This window comes from Mixophyes fleayi, chromosome 1 (genome assembly GCF_038048845.1).
Source record: "Mixophyes fleayi isolate aMixFle1 chromosome 1, aMixFle1.hap1, whole genome shotgun sequence".
Classification (NCBI taxonomy): domain Eukaryota; kingdom Metazoa; phylum Chordata; class Amphibia; order Anura; family Limnodynastidae; genus Mixophyes; species Mixophyes fleayi.
This window is the reverse complement of record NC_134402.1, coordinates 206,863,669-206,885,966: the sequence shown is the minus strand read 5'-3', so window position 1 is coordinate 206,885,966 and position 22,298 is coordinate 206,863,669. Positions and strand designations below refer to the sequence as shown.

The 22,298-nt window shown below is 42.7% G+C and overlaps 1 protein-coding gene across 3 annotated transcripts in view; it reads right to left on the bottom strand.

Annotated features, from left to right (window-relative positions):
• Nucleotides 1-22,298, bottom strand: part of PIP5K1C (phosphatidylinositol-4-phosphate 5-kinase type 1 gamma) — a 238,503-nt gene that overhangs the window by 213,557 nt on the left and 2,648 nt on the right. For all 3 annotated transcript variants that reach the window (XM_075204822.1, XM_075204824.1, XM_075204825.1), the window contains exon 2: nucleotides 20,648-20,676. In XM_075204822.1, coding sequence (XP_075060923.1) covers nucleotides 20,648-20,676 — 29 coding nt within the window. The remainder of the gene's footprint in view (nucleotides 1-20,647; nucleotides 20,677-22,298) is intronic.

Here is a 22,298-nt window from a genome sequence, read left to right as displayed (position 1 = left end):
GGTAAAATATCAACCTTTTATAGCATGTAGTGGTTAGGAACCCCTCCAGCCAGTACAGCAAAACCCGGAGTGTGCTCCGAAAGTCCAGTGTTCACGGTTGACCCTACTGGTGGGGACAGACTTGGCTGCAGACAAACAGAGGGTCATGAGATGTGCACTGGCTGGGGAGAACCCAGGAATAGAATTACAGAGGCCGTAGAGTAGGAAGTGCAGGAAGGAGTCAAGACCGAAATATCACTCGTGGCCACTGGATTAAATTAAGGAAAAGTTGATAGAGAAGTCCCCTGATCCACAGCGACTTCTGTACCAGTGCTTGTTCGGAAAGGAACGGAACTTGCAGTGATAGGTAAAGATGATGAAGCTAAACGTAGGCAGTAGCCAGGAGTAACTGCGACCCACAGTACCGGTGAGAGTCCGGAGATTATAGGCACACAGTGATATATGTAAATAGTCAATAGTACCTGTGGCAAGGTTGAGTCCGGAGCCAAAAGGAAGATTGTTGAAATCTGAGCACAGAGATGCTGCAGGGGCTGCGTCTCTGTATTAGGTTAGGATGAGCAGAGGAGCTGCAGCTCACGCCGGAGCCATGCCTGAGAGCACGACTTTACCGGGGTCCAGGAGATAGCTGACTGGAACTGGTGAGTAGATAGTAGAATTGTCAGGAACAGAATCAGGTCTAGTACACGGGATATCAACACAGGAGAAGAGTCAAAGCAGAGCCGAGTCGGTACACAGGGAAATCCAATGAAGTGTAGTCAAGAGTAGTCAGGAACGGAAATGATCTGGTACACGGGAATACACTAAGAAACAACAGGAGCAGGTAACAGGGCAAACACAAGGGAGCAGAACACTAAGGTAAATTTATTTCCGGCAATCCTGCAGAGGATTAGCCGGCTATTTAAGGAGAGGAAGGTGATAATGAGGAAGCCAGATGAATGAGCTAGGAGAAACAGGCTGGCCAGGTAAGGCATAATATAGAAATGACAGCATGAATTGAGGGCAGATTCTGACAGAGAACAGACCTAACTGACCCTATCTAATACCTATCTAATCCATCTAGCTAATCTATCTGTCTATCTGATCTGCCTACACTAATCTATCTAAGAACTAAACTAACTACCTATCTAAACACCCAGTGGCTATCTAAATACTTACCTACCTCTAACTATCTATCTATCTAGTTACTCCGACAGAGAGGCCGGCAAGTCATAACAGTAGTATTCTTTAATTGACTGTAATTCTCAGCAAATGTCAGCTAGGTATTTGTCTTAGGGCCAAAGTACTATATACCCCCTTTCTCTGAGGGTTTTATCACTATGCCCTCCCAACTTTCAATGTCCTTGGGTAGTTCTTGGTCATTCTAATTATGTATCATTTTATAGTTGACTTTTGATTTCTGAATTAGTGTAAATAAGTCCTTAGATATGAAGGCCATATAGATCTTCACCTATGGAAACATCGATCGATAGGTCAGAAGAGAATTAGAATTTTTTTACTTTAGCATTGGATGGCTTGAAACATGTATTGTATTTGATTAGGATCTCCCAGGTTTGTAGGATCCCCCAATTCCTTCAATATTGCTAATGCATTTATTTCTTCATCCAACTGGAAAAGACATGTAATATTCTCAATTCCATTGTTTTGAGTATATCTCAGATTAGTGTTTGGAATACACATCTGGTTAGTACTTGATGCCTGGTCACACTGCAGCCGAGAGAACACTTTTTGTGCTTTGGTAGAATTTATTGAGTAGGAGTTTTCTGGCAAATGAGGCTAAAACCTTCTTCTGCTCAAACTTATTAAACGTCCGTGTGGGGGTAAGAGGATAGTTCTTATCACTTTGTTTTTTAATATTTCGCTTGCAAATAGATCTTCAAGAAAATTGTTAATAGATTTGTCAATAAAGATTTAATGTTTACACTGTTACTATACATCCTTGAGTGTCTTAATTAAATGTGATGCTGGTGCCACCTCCAAACAGCACACGCGTCAATCAGTCTGTAAAAAATCTTCCAGCAGGCTTCACAACTGCTGGGGAGACTAAAGAGGACAGGTTAAACAATCACAAAGCTCTCCGTAGAGAGTGAGGAGAGAGTCGACTGTGCAGCTAGGGAAGTAAAGAGACAGAGAAGCATAGAGAGACAGCCACAGAGAACCTAAATACACAGGAGCATATGCCAATCGGAGGGGTTAGTGTGAGAGGCTACCTTTCAGGACAGAGTGACAACAGCATACAAGTAAAGCTTGTTATACTTAAATTATGCTGGGGGCATGGCCTGACAGCCATACTGTGCAGACGTGCAATCTTCTACCTCTCCCCCGAATGTCTGAATTTGGGGGGATTCAGCTGCGGTTTAGCCTCCACAAAGGCTCCTAAGTCTTGCCTCCACGGGAGTATACCCCCAAGAAATTTGGGGGTCCATACTGCTTCTCCTGTGGCTATGAGCCACCTGGACACAACTTGGGCCTAGAGGAGAAGAGATCCCCGACCTGGAGTGTACTGCCTTGAAACCACCTCTGTCGGCTTCTGTGTAGCCCGCAGTCCTCCCTCTGTGGCCACCTGTTGCCTGCATTAAACACCCGGTCTGTCTTGACGGCTGTGGAGCCCGGACTTGTGCAGCCGCACTGAGTGACCTCTTGCTCCCCCTGGAAATACAACTTACCTTCCACGATCCCCTGTCCTGCTGCGGAGTCCTGCGGCCACCTCACCAGAGTCTTCTGGGCTCTGCTTCAGCCGGCAATGAAAAACGGAAGTCCCCGACCTGTCGCGGCTCCCGCGCTTCCGTTTCGCGAGTGGTGCTCAGGCCGGATGTAAACAAGCAGCGCACTTGCCTACTGCGAACCTCCTGCTGTGGGTGTCCATCAGTGCCTCTATTGGGGGCTCTCCAGTCACTGCCTAGCTGTGCTCCATTGGGGGAGGTGCGTGGAGCGTGGCCAGTCTCTTACTCAGGGCTCCTGGAGAGATATAGGTGTCATCAAGGAGGACACTGAAAGGGCTTACTCTGACCCAGCCCTCCTTTTCCTCACCCAAGGTATGGACTACCACTTAACCTAAGGCACCATACAAGATGTCTTCCAGCTCCAGCATTTATCTCTTGGTTCAGAGCCTGACCCTCATCTGCAGTGCTCGCTACAATTGCTACTACCACTGACGCAATAATATCATAAGTGTGAGGTTCCTCGCTGAGGTCCCCAACAGGCGCTACTGACCGCAGGCCTACTGTTGCTTATCATTCTGGTGAGGGCCGGTCCCCACCCGTGTAGAGAGTAAAAGGACACAATCCTGATAAGTCCTTCGACTGCATGGCTATCTATCTAAATCCTATATGTAGGTGTCAGGTCTGCAGGTCTACAGGAAGATGTGTCAAATGTGACAGTGAAATGGATCGGCCATCCAGGATTCCTTAAGCTTATTACCACCTGTATCGTTTCCAATATGATCATGATTAGCCTCTTCCTGCGTAAACTGCCAAAAAAGTTTCCAGCTCCATCTTCTAAACTATCTAAAGTATCTAGTCTCACCTCCACGCTACTTGGGACTCGTTTTCGTGATGCTCCTAATAGACATAAATCCACTAAGACGCCTTCTGCGGTACAGTTCTTCAAACCTCAGTCCTCCCCATCTACAGGGGCGGTCCCCAAACACAGAAGTCCAGAAGATCCAGGATCCAGAGCAACCTCGCCAGCTCTGACTCGGCACTGGCACAAATGGACCAAGACGCCCCAGCTACCATTAAATCTATGCAATTACTATTCGACTCGTTTAAAACTGAGGTTCTTTCCGAAATAGGCTCTTTGATCCGGGAAGTCAAGGCGCAAGTGACGGAAATGGGAGGGAGGACTTCTCACATTGAAGACAAGATGGAGGAGTTTGTGGCGTCTCATAATGCACTCATTACATCATTACGTCCCATGAAAAATTTGAAAATGATGTCTTTGGGATGGCTGATAAGTTGGCGGATGTGGAAGATCGTTCCCGCAGAAATAATCAAAAGTGGCGGGGGGGTCCCTAAATCTGTCTCCATTTCAGAACTTTTGGACTTTGCTAAAAATCTGTTTAAAAAACTCCTCCCTGAAGCGTGTGATCACGATCTACTATTGGACCGTATTCATAGACTTCCGAAACCAAGAGCGGGACTGGAATCGGCACCACGCGATACGTCCAATTCTATCATACTAAAGAAAGGATCCTACGAGCAGCCAGAACGCAGGCAGCGGAAGAGGTCTTGCGAAATTTGCAACTGTTCCCGGATTTCTCCCCGCCAACTGTAGCCAAACACCGCTCATTTTAACTCATCACGAGAGCGCTGCGTGAGCATTAAATCCAGTACCTCTGGAGCTTTCCGGTCAAATTTATTATTCAGCGCAATAACTCCACTCACGTGATAGCTACAGTAGAAGATGGTATCTGACTATTGCAATCTTGGGACATTCAAGCTTCTATGGCAACTTCAACCTCTTCGACTTGATCCCTTGAGGACTAGTCGACTGTGGCTGGAAAAGGCTAAACTCTTTACTTTTACCACTATTTTTACTTGATGGCCGACTCCATTCTGGAACGACTCAGCTCTACGCTAGGCCCTCTGGACTCTGGTGGGCCACTACTACTGTGAGGTTTGGACCTCACTTATACTACAATGCGAGACTCCTGCGGGAAGTTGGATCGCTGACCTCCGGTCGGTGAGCAGTTTCAGTGCTGGTTGGGACTATTTGAATGTTGCTATATGGTATTTCTTGCCGATACTTTGTGTCTATTTACATTTAGATAATATCTTTATAGGAGTACGTTCAGACTCTTTGAAGTTATAGCAAGATTTTCTATGTTTCTAGTATTATTAACTTTATAGGTGTAACTTTTTGGGTTTTTTTAGTGTTCCTTTTTGATGATTGTTTCCATGGTATTCAATTGTTTTGGTGGGCACCTCATTTCTAGGGCCATGTCCCCATAGTTACTGATTTTGCCAGATGAGTTTTCCCTCGGTCAACTACTTTAACCCCAATACTGGGGTTATTTATGTTTGTTTTTGTGTACTGTTACCCCCACCCTACTCTCACTTTCCTTTCCCCCTTTGTCCCCTCCCCTCCATAGGCAAGTACTTTTCTTTCCTTATTAATCCTGAAGTCTGCATGAGGTCCTTAGAGCTCTTCAGCATGCCAAAATGGTTAAGTTCCTAACACTGAATGTAAGGGGACTGAACTCCCCGGCTAAAAGACATTTAGCACTTTCTTTTTTCTAGAAGCAGAAAGCTGATCTTGTTGCAGTGCAAGAAACGCATTTTCTGGCTAAAGCCCCCCCTGCCTTTAAAGACCATAGATACCCGTTGTGTTTCACTGCAAATGCCCCTTTTAAATGTAACGGGGTGGCCCTTCTGTTTAGCTCCAAAGTCAACTTCGAAACTAAAGTTAGGGATGAAGATAAAAACGGGAGATACCTTATTGTGGTGGGTCTGCTAGATGATAAGCTAGTCACGATCATCTCTTTGTATGTTCCCAACTCGAGACAAGTCCCTTTCCTTAGAACTACAATACGGCATATTGAAAAGCATAAGCAGGGTACTCTTATCCTTATGGGAGATTTTAACATTGTAACGGATCCTAAATTAGATAGATCATCGCAGCCATCTACCCATCCAATAGACAATATAACTGGCCCCCCCAGCTGTCTTTGCTAAACTCCTGGCAGAGTTCGGACTCTACGATGTGTGGAGGACTCATGCCCCATTCGAGCGAGACTATACGTATTACTCCTCGGTGCATAATTCTTTTTCTAGAATTGATCTGATTCTGTCAGATAAATGGTCTCTACAGAATACCAGGTCAATTAAGATCCTCCCCATATCGTGGTTTGATCATACCCCGGTAGTTTGGACCTGGCGATATCCTCAGCAAGTAATTCCCCCTGGATCAGGGTGAATGGCCCCATACCTTCTGACATCTCTTGAAGCAAAGATCGCTCGCTCTTAAAGAAACGCTTGATATGTTTATTGACACTAACTCACCGGAGGACACGTCCGTGTTTAACTTTTGGTGCGCGCTCAAAGCTGTAATGCGCGGCACAGCCATTCAGACTGGAGCCAGACTTAAGCGGGCGTTCCTTAGCAACCAGGTGAGGTTGGAGGCAGAGTTGTCCTCCCTTGAGTCTCTAAATAAAACCCATCCCACAGAAGACCTCAAGGCCCGCCTATCTCAAACTAGGAATCAACTACAAAAACTATTGTTCCTTCGCACTCAACAGGCCTTAAGTAGATTACGCCAAAAATATTATGTATCAGGAAATAGAGCAGGGAGACTGCTTGCTAGAAAGTTACGAGGCCAGAGGGCCCAAAATCGTATTAAATATTTAACTGTCAAATCAGGTGCTAGAACAGCTAACCCAAGGGATATAGCTAATAAATTTGCGGCCTATTATTCTAAATTGTATAACCTTTGTGACTGTGATTCCTCTCCCCAACCGACTCCAACCCTGATCAAAGAGTTTTTAAGTGAGCTAAAACTACCATCCCTGGACGCTTACTCTTTAATCTCCTTGAGTGCACAGTCTGAGATTGTGCATGTTATAAAATCCCTACCTAAAGATAAAGCTCCGGGTCCAGATGGATTCATTAATAATTTTTATGCTACGTTTCAGATTGAACTCACTCCACTCTTAGAACAGCTATATAATGCAGGCACTCATCAAGGGAATTTTCCGTCAGAAATGCTAGAATCCCGTTTGTCACGGTTCCCAAGCCGGGCAAGGATCCAACCCAATGTCAGAATTATAGACCAATTGCCCTTCTTAATACAGATATAAAAATCTACAACAAATTGATCGCCAATAGGCTTAGCCCCCTCATCCCGGCCTTGATCCATCCAGATCAAGTAGGCTTCCTCCTCGGACGACAAGCATCGGATAATACCCATAGAACTATCATTATAGAACAGGCCAACAAATATCATCATGAATTGTTAATTATGTCATTAGACGCAGAAAAGGCCTTCGATAGGCTACATTGGGGCTATATGGGGAGTGTCCTTGCTCGGTTTGGTTTTAGTGGTGAAATACTTAAATCTATATTAGCTCTGTATAGAGGCCCCTCCGCAGCGGTTTATAGCAATGATTTCACATCAGATAAATTCACACTCTCTAATGGCACTAGGCAGGGCTGTCCACTTCCGCCTCATTTTTCTTTTAGCTATTAAATCCCTGGCTGAGCAAATCAGGCAACACCCTCAGCTTCCAGGCATCACTTTAGTCGCAGCCACTCACAAACTCTGCCTTTTTGCGGATGACATTTTGCTGTATGTGACTAGTCCGGAGACCTCTTTGCCGATCTTACATGACTTGCTACAGAAATTCAAAAGTTTCTTACTACAAATTGAATACGTCCAAAACAGACGCTATTCCTATTAATATAGCGGACTCTCTCCTGGTATGTCTGAAGGCGGCCTTTCCATAGTCTTGGAGGTCCCTTTCTATGCCCTTTTTAGGGATTGTGATCACTCCCCTTTTAGACGCCTTGATTGAGGCTAATTACACTCCATTATTGATACAACTAAACGCCTTAGCAAAATCATGGCAATATCATGAGGTCTCCTGGCTGGGCAGGATAGCCCATTTAAAATGTCCCTCCTACCCAAAATGATGTTTCTATTTAGGACTGTGCCTTTTAAGCTGCCAAAACTCTATATGGATAAACTACGTGGCCTACTTACCTCCTATATATGGAAGGGTAAACCACCTAAACTCACTCATACGACTATGTCCTGTCCAAAAAACTGGGGGTCTTGCCTTACCAGATCTGGTAAAATACCAGGAAGCAGCCATTTTAGCCCAGCTCCGAGACTGTTTCCTTCCGGGTTTCCACAAACCTTGGGTTGACCTGGAGAGAGGCCTTAATGATGCATTTCCATTGGCTGATCTTCTGTGGATTCCCAAGTCCTGGTCCTACTAGCCAGTTGCCGGTGTAGTTTAGAAGGGTCAGACGGTCCGTGTCACGCCAATCAGGAATATACGGTAGCAAGGGAAATCCGAAGGAACAGTTGCCAAGCCGAGGTCGCAGTACAATATGGGTCACACAGAAAACAAAATAGTCGCCAAGCCGGGTCACAACGGGGAGCAGGAACTGTAGAAGCACACACAGAAGAACTGGAGCAGGGGAACCAGGAACACAGACTAGTAAACCTGTTACTCTGGCACCCTAATGGCACCAGAGCCAGGTTTAAATAGAGATGAGAAGCCGCTGATTAGTAGACTCAGGAGGCGGCTATGATCGGGGAAAGAAGCGTCCCGTTGCCTATCAACGGGACAGAAGCAGGGCGCATGCGCCTGACACAACAGCAGAGCCGGAAGCCGCAGCGGGAGGTCAGACGTCCATCCCTGTCTGACAGGGAATCAGCGGGGACGGCGTCTGACATGTTCAAGGGGCATTACTAATGTCAAAGAGCTTCATTCTGACACATCGTTACTTCCTTTCTCCGATCTGAGGGAAAAATTCCAAATCCCTAACCAAGATTTCTATAAATATCTCCAAGTTAGGCACTGGTTACATTCATTGCGCACACAAGACACTCCCTTACAACACCCTCCAACCCTCTTCTTTTCCAGACTCTCAACTGGAACCAACAAAGCGGCTATTTCCTTCTGGTACACCTCAACACAAGTCAGCAGTCGGTGAAGGCTCCCTCTCAACTAGCTTGGGAGAGGGATCTTGGCCGGGAATTTGAACCGGATCAATGGAACAGAATTTACCAGAATGCCAATCGGATGTCAAAGTGTTTGAACCACATGGAGATGCTCTATAAGCTGCTTCACAGACTTTATATGACCCCTGATAGATTGTATAAGATGTGGCCGGCCCAGACTAGGGCCTGTTGGCGCGAATGTGGGGAAATAGGGGACATTCAACATGTCTTCTGGAGTTGTCCCGAGGCATTTGTTCTCTGGGCAGAGGTATATGCCTTGGTATCTAAGGTCATCCAAACTCTAATCCCCGATACGTCGGAAGTAGCACTTCTACACTTTTTCCTCCACAAGTCTTATTAGGGGAACGGTATGTCATAGGGCACGTTTTTATAGCTACCTGTGCGGTGATAGCCCAAGCATGGAAATCAGCTACTTTACCCTCCATAGCTAAAATAATCTCTAAAGGTTCAGTTAAGCTGTGACATGAAAACTATGGGACTAGTATACACCTCTTCTGCCTCCTCTCCCCACATCAAATGGTTTGACTGGAATCAATATGTCTCCAAAACTTCTGTTCAGTTAGTCTCTCCAAGGGCCCCTCACAACCCGTCACAGTAATATCTGGAAGTGGCTCCCCAGGTTACATATTCAACAATCTGCAATTTGTTAATGTGACTGGATCACTCTTAAATAACTTTTGGTAAAAATTTATTGAAAGCGAATAGCGCAGGGCACTTATTTATGTAATTGCATCTGCACTTATTTTTTGATATTGTTTATATCGTGGGATAGGTAATCGTTATTTCTGAGACCAGGGAAGAAATTTGTCTTTTGTCTAACTTTGCTGTAGGAAATGCCTATTTCTGATATATATATATCTGACACAATGAGCCTGTGTTTACCAAGCCTTTGGTGTATTGTGGCTTGGGAAACTAGCTTGTTGTATGTCCCTTTTGTTGTTGTGTGAATATGAATTCTGAACGATCTGATGAAAGGCCATGTGTTAATTACATCTTTTGATGTGTGAGGTTTAACGTGGAGACAGGAAGGTTTTTAATTTAAAACGTGCTGCCCCATTTCCTGCATCTCAAAGGTGCAGGAAACGCAGCAAGGTTTTTAAGAATTTAAAAGCCAAGTATAAATACTAGTGGCTTTGCAATGTATGTAAATTTATGTTTGTATGAATAGAGTATATCCTGTTTCTAAAAATAGACTATTTCTGAACTGTATAAAAGATGTGCTCTGTGAGCATGTAATCTTTCTTCTGACTTCATCTGACCTGACCACTGATACCTTAAATCAGTGGGACTGTCCTTATCAGGACACTTGAGCAATAAAACATCACTCTGCTTCAAATAACTGCTTGAAAACATCTTCAATATTGCTGTTTCCTGTGATCTACAGAATAGACCCTAAAATCTAATCCGTTCTCCGGCTGTGTCTGCAGTTTGGACCCAAGCGCCTCCAGTACCACCGCTCTGCCTGCTACCTGCAGCCCTGGTTAGTGTGATAGGCCGGGGGGGGGGGGAGTCATCCACAGCATCCCTGATCCATAGTAAGAGGTCAGGAGGACCAGCCCAGGTACACCAGCAAGCACACGCTAGCAGCGTCAGTGACCCAGAAGGAACGTGGTTTTGAGTGCCATAGAAGGATCTCAGTGGTGGCAGCAGGCCCCTCCCACTGCGGCAGGAGGGGCGTATTCGAAATAACGAAAGGGAACGGTGGCAAAGTAAGCCCAGCCGGTTCCTCGCAACAACAGACAGGGTGGCATAGGCGGTCCATCCTGTCACAGTTAAGATGTTGGGATTTGTACTTTTTTTTATGCTATTGATATGTATTGATTTGTACTGCCTCCCTTTCTCCTCCTACCTTCCCCCTCATCCCCTTTGCGCTTTAAAATTTGTACTTTTTCTTTTTTTGTGTGTACTCTGTAATTAAAAGCTTTAATAAAAACCATTATTGGGAAACAAATTATGCTGGTGGACTGAGATAGTCAATTGAGTGAACGTGTTATATCATAGATTGTAAGCTTGCGAGCAGGGCCTTCTCACCTCTTTGTCTGTTTTACCCATTTTGTTTATTCGTTTTCTATGTTTGTCCCCAATTGTAAAGCGCTACGGAATATGTTTGGCGCTATATAAATAAATGATGATGATGATGATGATGAAGTGTTAGGAATAAAGGGGGTAATGTCTGGAGGACTGCTTAATTGATTCACATTTCCAGAAATGTGTTATTTCAAGTTATCTGAAGATTATCACTAAATAAGTTTGTGGAAACACAAGTGCCAGACCACTATTAAAACAGAGAGACTGACTGCTGGTGGCCATTTTGTGTCTTACCTGCCATTTATGAGGTGCAGACCCCTTGTGATTCATAAGTATTCTATATTGCTCAAAATGTGCTACTTCTTCACGTGAGGAGTGAAATTCAATCACAAGGGACAAAAGGGAATTTGCCTATGATCCTAAACCTTATCATTACTGATTTCAAAGTCTGTTTAGCTATACAAAATAATAAATGTCAATAAAACCCCTTCTAAGACCAAGACAAGTATTGATTGAGTTGTGCAGTCTAATATGTGTAGTAGATCTTTTGCAATGTAACACTAAACCAGTGTTGGCTAACCTGTGACACTCCAGGTATTGTGAAATTACAAGTCCCAACATACCCTTCCAGCAATAAGCTGCTATATATATATTGGTAAAGAATGCTGGGACCTGTAGTTTCACAACACCTGAAGTGTCACAAGTCCCAGCATGCTTTGCCAATATATAGCAGCTTATTGCTGGAAGGGTATGTTGGGACTTGTAATTTCACAACACCTGTAGTGTCACGGGTTAGCCAACACTGTACTAAACAATAACAACAGTAAAGATGAGCAATTTCTTGTTATTCATTTATATATACTGTTGTGTTGCAGGTATTCTCAATGATCATCTTTTATTACACTGAATTTAAATTCTTTGTTAGACAATTGTGAGAGTTTATTCAATTTCATACCCCCCCAGTCCCCCCTACTGTTTGTTGTACAGGACATTCCTCAGAAGAAAAACCACGTGTCAAGATTTGGATGGAGGCACAGTTTGATATAAAGAGGTGAGACACACCATATTTCAGATCATTTACTAACACCATTTTCCAGAGAAGCATTTTCAAGTTGTTTTACATAATCACATTCCTTTTCCGTTTACAGGTCGAGAGTATGTAATCTTTTCTCACTTTCATTAGTTGGCTTTTGACAAAGAGATGGAAGTACAATTTCTTGATTGGCCTGAAACGTGGAAAATACCTTAAAAGTAAAATGGTTCTTTGCACTATGAAGTCTGAAGTTCTCCCACTCTTCTAGCAGATGTGCTTGCCACTGAGAATAGTACCTTGAGTGTGAGCCATGTAAGTGTAACTTGTAAGAATTCAAAGGGTTCGATACTAGTGCCTTCAAAATAAAATTAAGGTCTCAAGGTGACAAATTTTTTGCTAGGGCAGATTCTTTTAGCCGTTTAAAGAAAAATTTCCTACCACATTATCTGATGCTAGTCTTGTGTACAGGCACACACAAAGTGCCAAAACCTGTACCTTCAATGTACTAAAGGCAAGGCTCGGCTGTAAGACTTCTTAAGGAAAATCCAGCACCTGAGATATGTTAGCAGAAACTGGATTTATCAATCTGGATTTGCATGAATGTTTTCCAGACTCTGCAATACACTTTGAGGTATTATTGCAAGCATGAAAAAAAGAATATTCCAATCACCTTGTCAGAGATTCCCCTCAATATCCATAAGATCATGGAGAGTCTCTGGATTTGGGTGAAAAATAAGCCAGGTCTCCTCCTTTTACAGTAGACATGAAAGGGGGTATTCAATTACAATTCGCAGCGTCATTACGGTACAGCAACATCACGGATTTCCGTGAGCACCCCACAGGGGTTCGCACAAACCATAAATGGACATGCCCCAAAGACATTTCCCACCACCAGCTACAATTGTCAATCCTCAACCTTATTTATCAATTGTTCCTCACTATTAGATTATAAACTCATATGAGCAAGGCCTTCTTTACCTTTAGGATTCATGGGGGCATAATTCAATTGTCGGCGGAAACGCAGAAAATCTCGCGGCCCGCACACGATTACACGATTACCGTTATTACGGTAATCGTGTGCGGAAAAACATTTAATACAGTAATTTACTCGCTGGATTTCAGCTCGCAGCTCCCTGAGCCGCGAGTTGAAATCCAGCTACAAAACAATTGAATATGCCCCATGGTATTGTATGTTACTTATTTGTATGAAGATTTCTATATGTTGGCGTTTTATAAATAAAGGGTAATAATAATGCCTAATACATGTGTTTGTCTTTATAGGATTACTACACAAGAATCACAGTAAAGCCTTTATTTGATGATTTTCTACTTGCATAGAACTATTTTTTAATAGACTTTGATGAACTACCACCTATTACTTTTTTCCTATTGAATTATAGTGAATATGTGAATGAGTTCTCTGTACAGCGCTGCGGCATTAGTGGCGCTATATAAATGGTGATGATGATGATGATGATGATAGTTGGACTAGATTTAAAGTCCTACAAGCTTATCAGTGAACTCAGTGTTTTTCCATTTCTCAACAGTGGAAGAGCCTTCACATTAGGCACACAGGTTACAGTGATGTTACAAAGTTTGTGAACCCTTTAGAATTTTTCTGAATTTCTGCATAAATGTAATCTCAAATGTGTTCAGATCTATATCTAAGTCGTAAAAATACAGAGAGAACCAAATAAATCAAACACACAAATTGATATACTTTTTCATTCATTGATCATTAAAGTTCTTTGTTGGAAAAAGTATGTGCCCCTTTAGGATTATCAGTTCATTTAAGGGGATAATTAGAATCAGAGGTATCAATCAGGGGGATGACAATTGGGGGGGGGGGGTGAGCTTTGTGGCCCTGCCCTATTTAAAAAAAGAAAACAAAAAACAAAAAAAAACATAAACCTGACTGAATAATAAATAATACGTCAGGACACCTGCAAACGAATACGGATACAGTACACTTGAACCAAAGGGGTAACTCAGAACAACAGCAGATAAACTAATATAGCAATAGTTCAAATGGCACTGATGAGGAATTGGAACTAGCTGATCCATAGTTGGTAACTCAGGGCAACAGCCGAATAATCACTGATACAGCAACAGCTCAACGATAGCAGTAACAAAGATAGAACTAGCTGATCCAAAAGTGATAACTCAGAGTATAGTAGGTGAATCACTGGTACAGCGACAGTTCAAACAAGAATAGTGGAGGAATAGAACATAGCTGATCTGTAGGTAATAACAGTTCAAACAGAGGCAGACATGGAGAAGAACTTTAGCTGATCCACAAATGATTATTGTAGCAACAGGTGAATTACTGGTTACAGCGACAGTTCAATATATGTAAATAACAAAGGAATGGAACTTAGCTGATCCGTGAGTGGTGATTCAGAACAACGGGTGAGTTACTGGTACAGCGGCAGTCCTTAGCGTAGAAGCAGCAGTGGCGTTGAGCTAGCTGATCCGTAGATGGTGATTTCAGAGCAGCAGCAATGAGCACAGGTGCACGGCAGTTTGTTAGCAGTAACCGCAGAGAGGAGTACAGCTGATCCAGGACGGATGAGTAAGCCACAACAGGAGAGTCAGACCAGAGGAAGCCAAATCCTATAGAGAGTATGTAACTCAAAGAATAGTCATTGGACAACGGGACATGGGGGGTTTAAATAGCGCTCCAAAATACTTAGAACCAATGGGAACAGGTAGGAGGTAATAAGTGAGAGTAATAGGTAGCACATGCGCAGAACCAAATACAGATGATGCCTTGATAATGAAGTTAGTAGCCTTGATCACCGCTTCCAGGAAGAAGGTAACAATGCCAGTACCTGTCTATGGGACCGGCGTGTGACAGACCCTTGATCAAAAGGAAAATTTCTGAGGACATGAAGAACTGAGATGACAAAGATCATAAGGCTGGAAGAGGTTACAAAATGTTCCACCCTCAGGCAGATAGTTTACAAATAGAGAAAGTTAAATAATATTGTTACGCTTGACCAGGAGTGGTAGTCAACAAAAATCCCCCCAAGAGCAATTCAAATAATATTCCCGGAGGAGAGAAACCTCAGAGGATCTGAAGGCCTCTCTTTCACTGTCTAATGTCAGCGTTCATGAGTCCACCATCAGGAAAACCCTGAACAAGAATAGTGTGCATATGAGGATAGCAAGAAGGAAGCCACTACTCTCCGAGATTAACATTGCTATCCATTTACAGTTTGCTAAAGACCACCTGGATGAGCCAGAAGACCATGGAGAAATGATCTTTGGATGGAGGAGTCTAAAACAGGACTTTTGGCTTAAGTGAGAAACATTGCGACAGGATGGACCGCCTATGCCACCCTGTCTGTTGTTGCTGGGAATCGGCTGGGCTTACTTTGCCACCATTCCCTTTCGTTACCACGAATACACCCCCCCCCCCTGCCGCTGTAGGAGGGGCCTGCTGCCACCACTGAGCTCCTTTTATGGCACTCAGAACCACGTTCCTTCTGGTTAACGGACGCTACTAGCGTACCTCGTTGCTGGTGTACCTGGGCTGCTACTCCTGACCTCTTACTATGGATCAGGGTTACTGTGGATGGATCCCCACTGGCCTATCACACTGACCAGGGCTGCATGGGTAGCAGGCAGAGCGGTGGTACTGGAAAGCTTGGGTCCAAACCTCAGAGACAATCGGAGAACGGATTAGATTTAGGGTCTAATCTGCAGGTCACAGGAATACAGCAATATTGAAAATGTTGTCAAGCAGGTCTTTGAAGCAAGATGTTTCTTTGCTCTCACTGGTTAGAGGTATCAGTGATCAGGTCAGATGTTGACATCAGAAGAATACATTACAGTGAGCAAGTCAGTGCATTTTATACAGATTTGGACACAGGCTATTTTTTAGAATCAGGATGTAACCCTATTTACCAAAAGATAGATTTACATGCATCGCAAAGCTACCAATATTTACACTTATCTGTGAAATTCTAGAAACGCTGTGATGTCCTGCATCTTTGTTTTAGATGCAGGAAATGTAGCAGCACATTTTAAATTAAACCTTCCTGTCTCCAAGTGAAACCTCACACATCAAAAGACCCAATTAACATATGGGCCTTTTTTCAGACAGTTCGGAAGACACATTCCCAAAGACAGGAACAACAAAGCATTTCCTTGCACCAAGATATGCAAAAATGCTTTCAAAACAAAGACTTATTGTGTCAGATATATATCAGAGATAAGGTATTTGCTTTTGAAAGATTAAAACAGAAAAAACTAATTTTCTACCCTAGTCTCAGAGATAACGATTTCCTATCTCACAATATACACAATTTCAAAAATAAGAGAAAGGAGTGCCACGAGAAAGAGAGAGAAGTGGCGTTGGGAGTAAAGAAAAAAAACTAGATCATAATAGAGAGGGAAAGAAAGAAAGAAAGAAAGAAGGGAAGAAGAATGTTTAAAGGGGGAAGAGGACGGACTAAAGGAGGTATAGTGTCAAGTGAAGGGAAAAAAAGTCTGAAAAAGCAAGAGCCATGGATTCCACACCTTGATGAACGATGTTGATGCTAGTCATATATTTCAGACGCTGTACTTGCTCTATTACTCTATTAATAATAGCCTGGAGTGATGGTGGAGACTGCTGCTGCCAGTCTGCTGCGATTTGGCAGGTAGCTGCCGACAAGATATGTCTAGCCAGCTTATTTTGGTGTCTAGTCGCCGTGGGCGCTCCCAAGGGTAGGAGGAAAAATTTACGTTCAAATGGTAGTTATTTGGAGCAACGATTGGATCAGCTGTTTGATCTCGGCCCAAAAATTTGCCAGTTTGGGACAAGTCCACCAAATATGGATAAAGTTACCTTTATGGGAGCACCCCTGCCAACAGCGATCAGAAGAGTCTGGGAAAATGTTATGAATCCGTGAGGGAACGTAGTACCACCGGTACAATACCTTGTAAACATTCTCTTTAACACAGATTGAGCTGGAGGCATTTTCATATATCTCTGACCATTCTTCGCTGAAGAGAGCTTCACCAAAATCACGTTCCCAGGCCAGTTCATGTGACTCTCTAAGGTCTGAAGTAGGCGGGGCAAGTTCATAGTACAGTGTTGAAATAAGGCCTCTCGTAGAAGACTGGCGGAAACAGAGGTTTTCAAACGTAGTAAGGGGGCGGGAAGAGAGGCAAGTTTAAGCTGTTTGGTGAAAATGACGGAGCTGGAGGTATTGGTAGAAAAATTTAGAGGGAATATCCAATCGAGATTGAATGTCAGCAAATGAAGGGAACGTTACCGTGGAGGTGAGATCATTTAAAAAACGGACCCCTCGTGAGGTCCATGGGAAGAACACTTTGGGGGAAAGGCCCGGGGAGTAGTCAGAGGAGTTAAATAAAGGTATTAGTGGAGAGGGATGGGGGAGAGGGCAAATTTCTGAGAGGATCAGTCCCAAATCCCCAGGCAGTGTGAAATTACCTGATAAAGTAAGGCCCGTTTTGGGCGTCGAGCCAGTGGAAGCCATAGGAGAGTGGATAAAGATAGCATACCTAGACCTTTGGCCTCAATATCGACCCATACCCTAGAGGGTGCTGCACTACACCATAGAACGCATTGCGCAAGTTGAGCTGAGAGGTAATAGCGTCAGAAATCAGGGATTCCCAGTCCCCCTCCCTGCGGGGACCTCTGTAATAGCTTAAAACGGACTTGGGGGCGCTTACCAGACCAGATAAATTTAGACACATGAAAGTGGAGGAACTTGAAAACATAAGGGGGGACACGTATGGGAAGGGTTTGAAAAAGATAATGGAGCCTAGGGAGTATATTCATTCTGACCGCATTAATACGACCTATCCAGGAAATATATAGTTGCGACCATGAATTGAGATCCGACTTGACTTGAGCAAGAATGCGGGGAAAATTGGCCTGAAAAAGCTGATGGAGATGTTTAGACAGGTATACCCTAAGATACTTAATTTTTTGAAGACGCCAGTTAAATGGAAAGTAACCTTCTAGTAACACTTTGTCAGCTGGGGAAACATAAAAGTCCAGAACTTCTGTCTTATCAGTGTTAACCTTATAACCCGAAAAGTGGCCATAGAGATCCATTTCGTCCAGAAGAGGAGGAACGGAAGAAATCGGGTTTGCAATAGTCAACAGGACATCGTCTGCATATAAAGCTATCTTATAAGAAGAGCTACCCACCGGAATACCTGTTATCTGCTGGTTAGCCCGGATTCTGGCTGCTAATGGCTCTATGATAAGGGCAAAAATGAGTGGAGAGAGGGGGCAGCCCTGCCGTGTGCCATTGGCAATTGTGAAGGGGGCCGAAGTCAGACCATTTGCGGAGATTGTGGCCGGAGACGGGGAGCTGTACAGGGCTGAAATGCCAGTAATAAATTTACCAGAGAAACCCATCGCTCCGAGCACCCCGTCCATAAACGACCAGGAGATGCGGTCAAACGCTTTCTCAGCATCTAGTGACATAAGTAGGGAGGGGAGCTTACCACTTTGAATTATGTGGATCAAATCAATTGTTCTCCTAGTATTGTCAGGGGCTTAGCGCCCCGGAATAAAGCCCACCTGGTCGGGATGGACAAGGGAGGGGAGGAGGGGATTCAGTCTGGAGGCCAAAATTTCTGCATAGATTTTAAGGTCTACATTGAGAAGGGATATTGGCCTGTAACTAGAGCAAAGGGATGGGTCCTTCCCTGGCTTCGATATAACAATGATATTGGCTCTAGTAGTAACAGTGTCGAATGTAGCTCCTCTTAAGATCTTGTTAAAAAAAGATGTCAAGTGGGTGCCCAAAACCGCAGCGAACGTCTTATAATATTGTGGAGTGAAACCTTTACGGCCTGAAGCTGAAGAGGCTTTCAGGGATTTAATGGCCGCCAAAACCTCAGTCAGAGTAATGTCCGCATTCAGGGACTCTAGGTGAGGTGGAGAAAGCCTGGGAAGGGGGTGGTGGCTAGATATTAGTCTAGTGAGGGCACTGTCTGAACTCTTTGAGGGGGAGGTGGCGGGGATAGGTTAAGAGAGGAGTAAAATTCCTGAAACGTCTGAACTATCGCTGTGGGGTCATATGTGACACCGCCCGTTTGTGAGCAATAGATTTTATAGATGTGACCTAGGGCCATCTTCTTACGGAGCTTTCTGGCTAGTACACAATTTGCTTTGTCAGATTTATCATATTAATTTTGCTGAAGTTTCTGCATAGTAATAACAGCCCTACGGGAAAGGAGGATGTTAAGTTGGCCTTTCAGCGAGGTAATTTGAGTGAGTAGGGAAGGGTCATGGAGGGACTGGTGTTGGGAAAGAAGAGAGGCAATTTTATGTTCTAAACACGATACCTCTTCTGTAGCTTTTCTCCTGGTGGCCACAGTCAAGCTAATCAAGTGACCACGTATAGTGGCTTTATGTGCCTCCCAAATAATACCTGAAGGAACGTCTATAGTAGAGTTATCTTGAAAGTAGTTGTAGATTGAATTGTTAAGATCTAAAAGGGTTGCCTGGATAAGCAGGAGGGAGTCATCTAGACACCACTTACCCCGGTGTGATGATGTTTTGAGGAGGTCTAGGATGAGAAAAAAACCCAAGTGATCAGTCTATGAGAGTGGAGTAATACCCGCCTTAGTCACATAAAGAGTAAGTGCGTGGGATACAATTAGCATATCTATACGGGCGTACAGATGGTGAGGGGCAGAGTAATGGGTGTAATCCCTAACATCGGAGTTGCAGAGTCGCCAGGAGTCGTACATGTGGTAATGAGAGAGTCCTTTAAATAAATTTATACCAAAAGTTATTTATCAGTGATCCAGTCACAATTATGCTTGGTGAAATCCAAACACAGCATTCGAGCATAAGAACTTCATCCCAACTGGTGCCAGTATCATGGTTTGGGGCTATTTTGCTGCCAGAAGACCAGGACGGCTTGCAATCATTGATGGAACTATGATTTCTGGATTGTACCAACCAATTCTACAAGTGAAAGTCAGGGTATCTGTCGGTGCACTGAAGCTCAATAGCATGGCCTGATTAAGGGTTAAGGCTGCCCTAGGCTAACACGCTCGTAGCGACCCCACGCCCTCCATGCCAGGCTAACATGTGGTAGGTAAAAATGAACTTGTCCTTAATTTAAAATCTGGCTTTCTTTACACTCACCTCACCAATATTTTTTTTCCTGTGCTTTCCAAACTCAGCTCTACTTGGCTTTTTAAAAGGATTGCCAGCAATCTTTGGCACGCAGTTAATTTTCATTAACTGTAAAGCAAAAAGGAGGCATGAACGAAAGCTACCAATGGTGAAAATATGATGGGAAGGGCGCACCCCTAACAAAGTCTTGCGACCTAGGCTGCATACTAGTCAGCCTATCAGATAATCAGGCCCTGCTCAATAGAAGGTGAGTCTTGCAGGGAAAAAAATGGTTGAAGCAGAAGAAAATGTATATTTTGGGATGGCCAAGTCAAAGCGAAGACCTTAATCCAATCAAAATTTTGTGGTGGATCTTTAAATTGTTTGCGCATGCAAAAAAAGGCCACTAACAACCATGAGTTGAAATAAGTCTGGAAGGTGTAATAAGCGAAAATTCCACCAAGCGGATGTGCAGGACTGATCAACAATTATCATTAATAGTTAAGTGAAGTCATTGTTGCTTTCAGTTACTGAATGCATAGGTTCATATTTAGACAAAGAAATTTAATGATGGATCATTTTCATTAACAAATTAATTAAAAACTATGACCCTTTGTTGTGTTATTTGATTTATTGGGTTTAATCTCACAATTATCCTGAAAATTATATTACAAACTTTCTTGCACCACTGTAAATGGCTCCATTAATTATTAACAGAATGCATTTTGAAAGTTGGATTTAGTTCCACTTGAAGGCTTCTCACACCACAATACAGATTGCTCTATTCATTGCATTATGCTCACCTCGGAAGATGCTTTCTTTAACAATGCATCTGAGGGTAAAAACAAAAACAATTAATAAAAAATAAAATAAAAAGACAAGCAAAACAGAAATACTGACCAATAACAGTAGCAAACAATCAGACTTAAGTAAATGAAAATAAAGACACTTTACGAAAGATAAATAATTAAAAATAAAAGCTCTCTCTTCAAACAAGTCAATGTTTATGTGACAATGTAATTTTGCTCATTTGTACAAAAGTATACTCTATTGACTCTGGGTCTGTCATTAATATATAAAAAAAAAAAAAAAAAAAAAAAGCAAACTGCTCTAGCAATCCCTACCAAATATATCTAGGTTCACAGTGTGCCATACAACAAGAGTTGATATTAAAACACAAATCAGTTAAATCATGAATATCATGTTACATCATTCAGTATTGAAGGAATAGGCTATGAAAACACATCCTCTAATTTTATGCAGAAGAACACTTTTATATTCTCCCCTTAAAAAATAATTTTACTGTCTCTTGCCTATAAGCAGAAGAGAGCAGATGAGCGGGATTAGAAGAGAACGGATTTAGGAGGCGAAGATGGGATGGCAGTGGATGGATTTAGTGTCAGGAAGGAGGGAGCACAGAAGATTAATCGGCTGATAACATCATCTCTATGTACAATCTGTACAGTCTGTTATGTCTTCTCTGCAAAATACAAGTTCTATTACCAAAATCAGGATGTTTGCTCTGTAAAAAAACACTTGCCAGTGAACAGTGCATATAAAGAATTACCAACATAGTAAAAATTAAATAATATTCCCATCATACAATTTAACAAGACTAATAACATGTATTGTAATACAAAGTAAATCACAAGTATAGCTCATGCAATTTTTGTGCAATTTTAAGAACAACAATGTATGGCTCCTGTTTATCTCAATATGTTTTTTCCAATAAGTCCACAACTATTTAGTGCGTGGTAGGCTTTACTTAACTCTGCTTCAAAAAGTACTTCAGTCTTATAGTCTTCTTTTCACTTCTTCACACTTTATCTCCGAGTTTCAAATATGCATCATACCCTTGGCAATCTACATTTGTGGGCTCTAACATGCTCAGTTCTCCTTTTGTATACACAGTTATCCTGATGGCCAAATGATCCTATCTTTATTCTCAATACATACCATATGCTGCATTTTTACTTTCTCACTATAGCAATAATTTACGCAACTGCTTGCTACAGAATTTTCACACTACCTCAAACTGGCTACTATTTTTCCAATTGTTCATAGGCTATTACACTTTTAGCAATATGGTTTTACAAATACCTTCTACCCTGCGTCATCTTAACTTTCCACCATTTTGACACTGAATGAACAGTTCCAGAACTTTACTATCAAAAACATATAGTTAGCCTTATATAAAAAAAAAAAAATCTCGCAAAGGTTTTTGTAAGCTCTAACTTTTGAAAAACTCTCAGTAACATATTTATCATGTCTTTTATAATATATATTTGTATTTTATGGGTTGTCAGTTTTGGGCAAAAAAAGCAATCTTCATGCCAAAATCATTTCTTCTATTTGCAGCTCTTGCAAGGGACTTTTGAAGAACTTATTCACACAGTTTATATAGTAAATGAGTTTATGATTTAGGAGTACTCACATCTATCAGATTTTAATGTT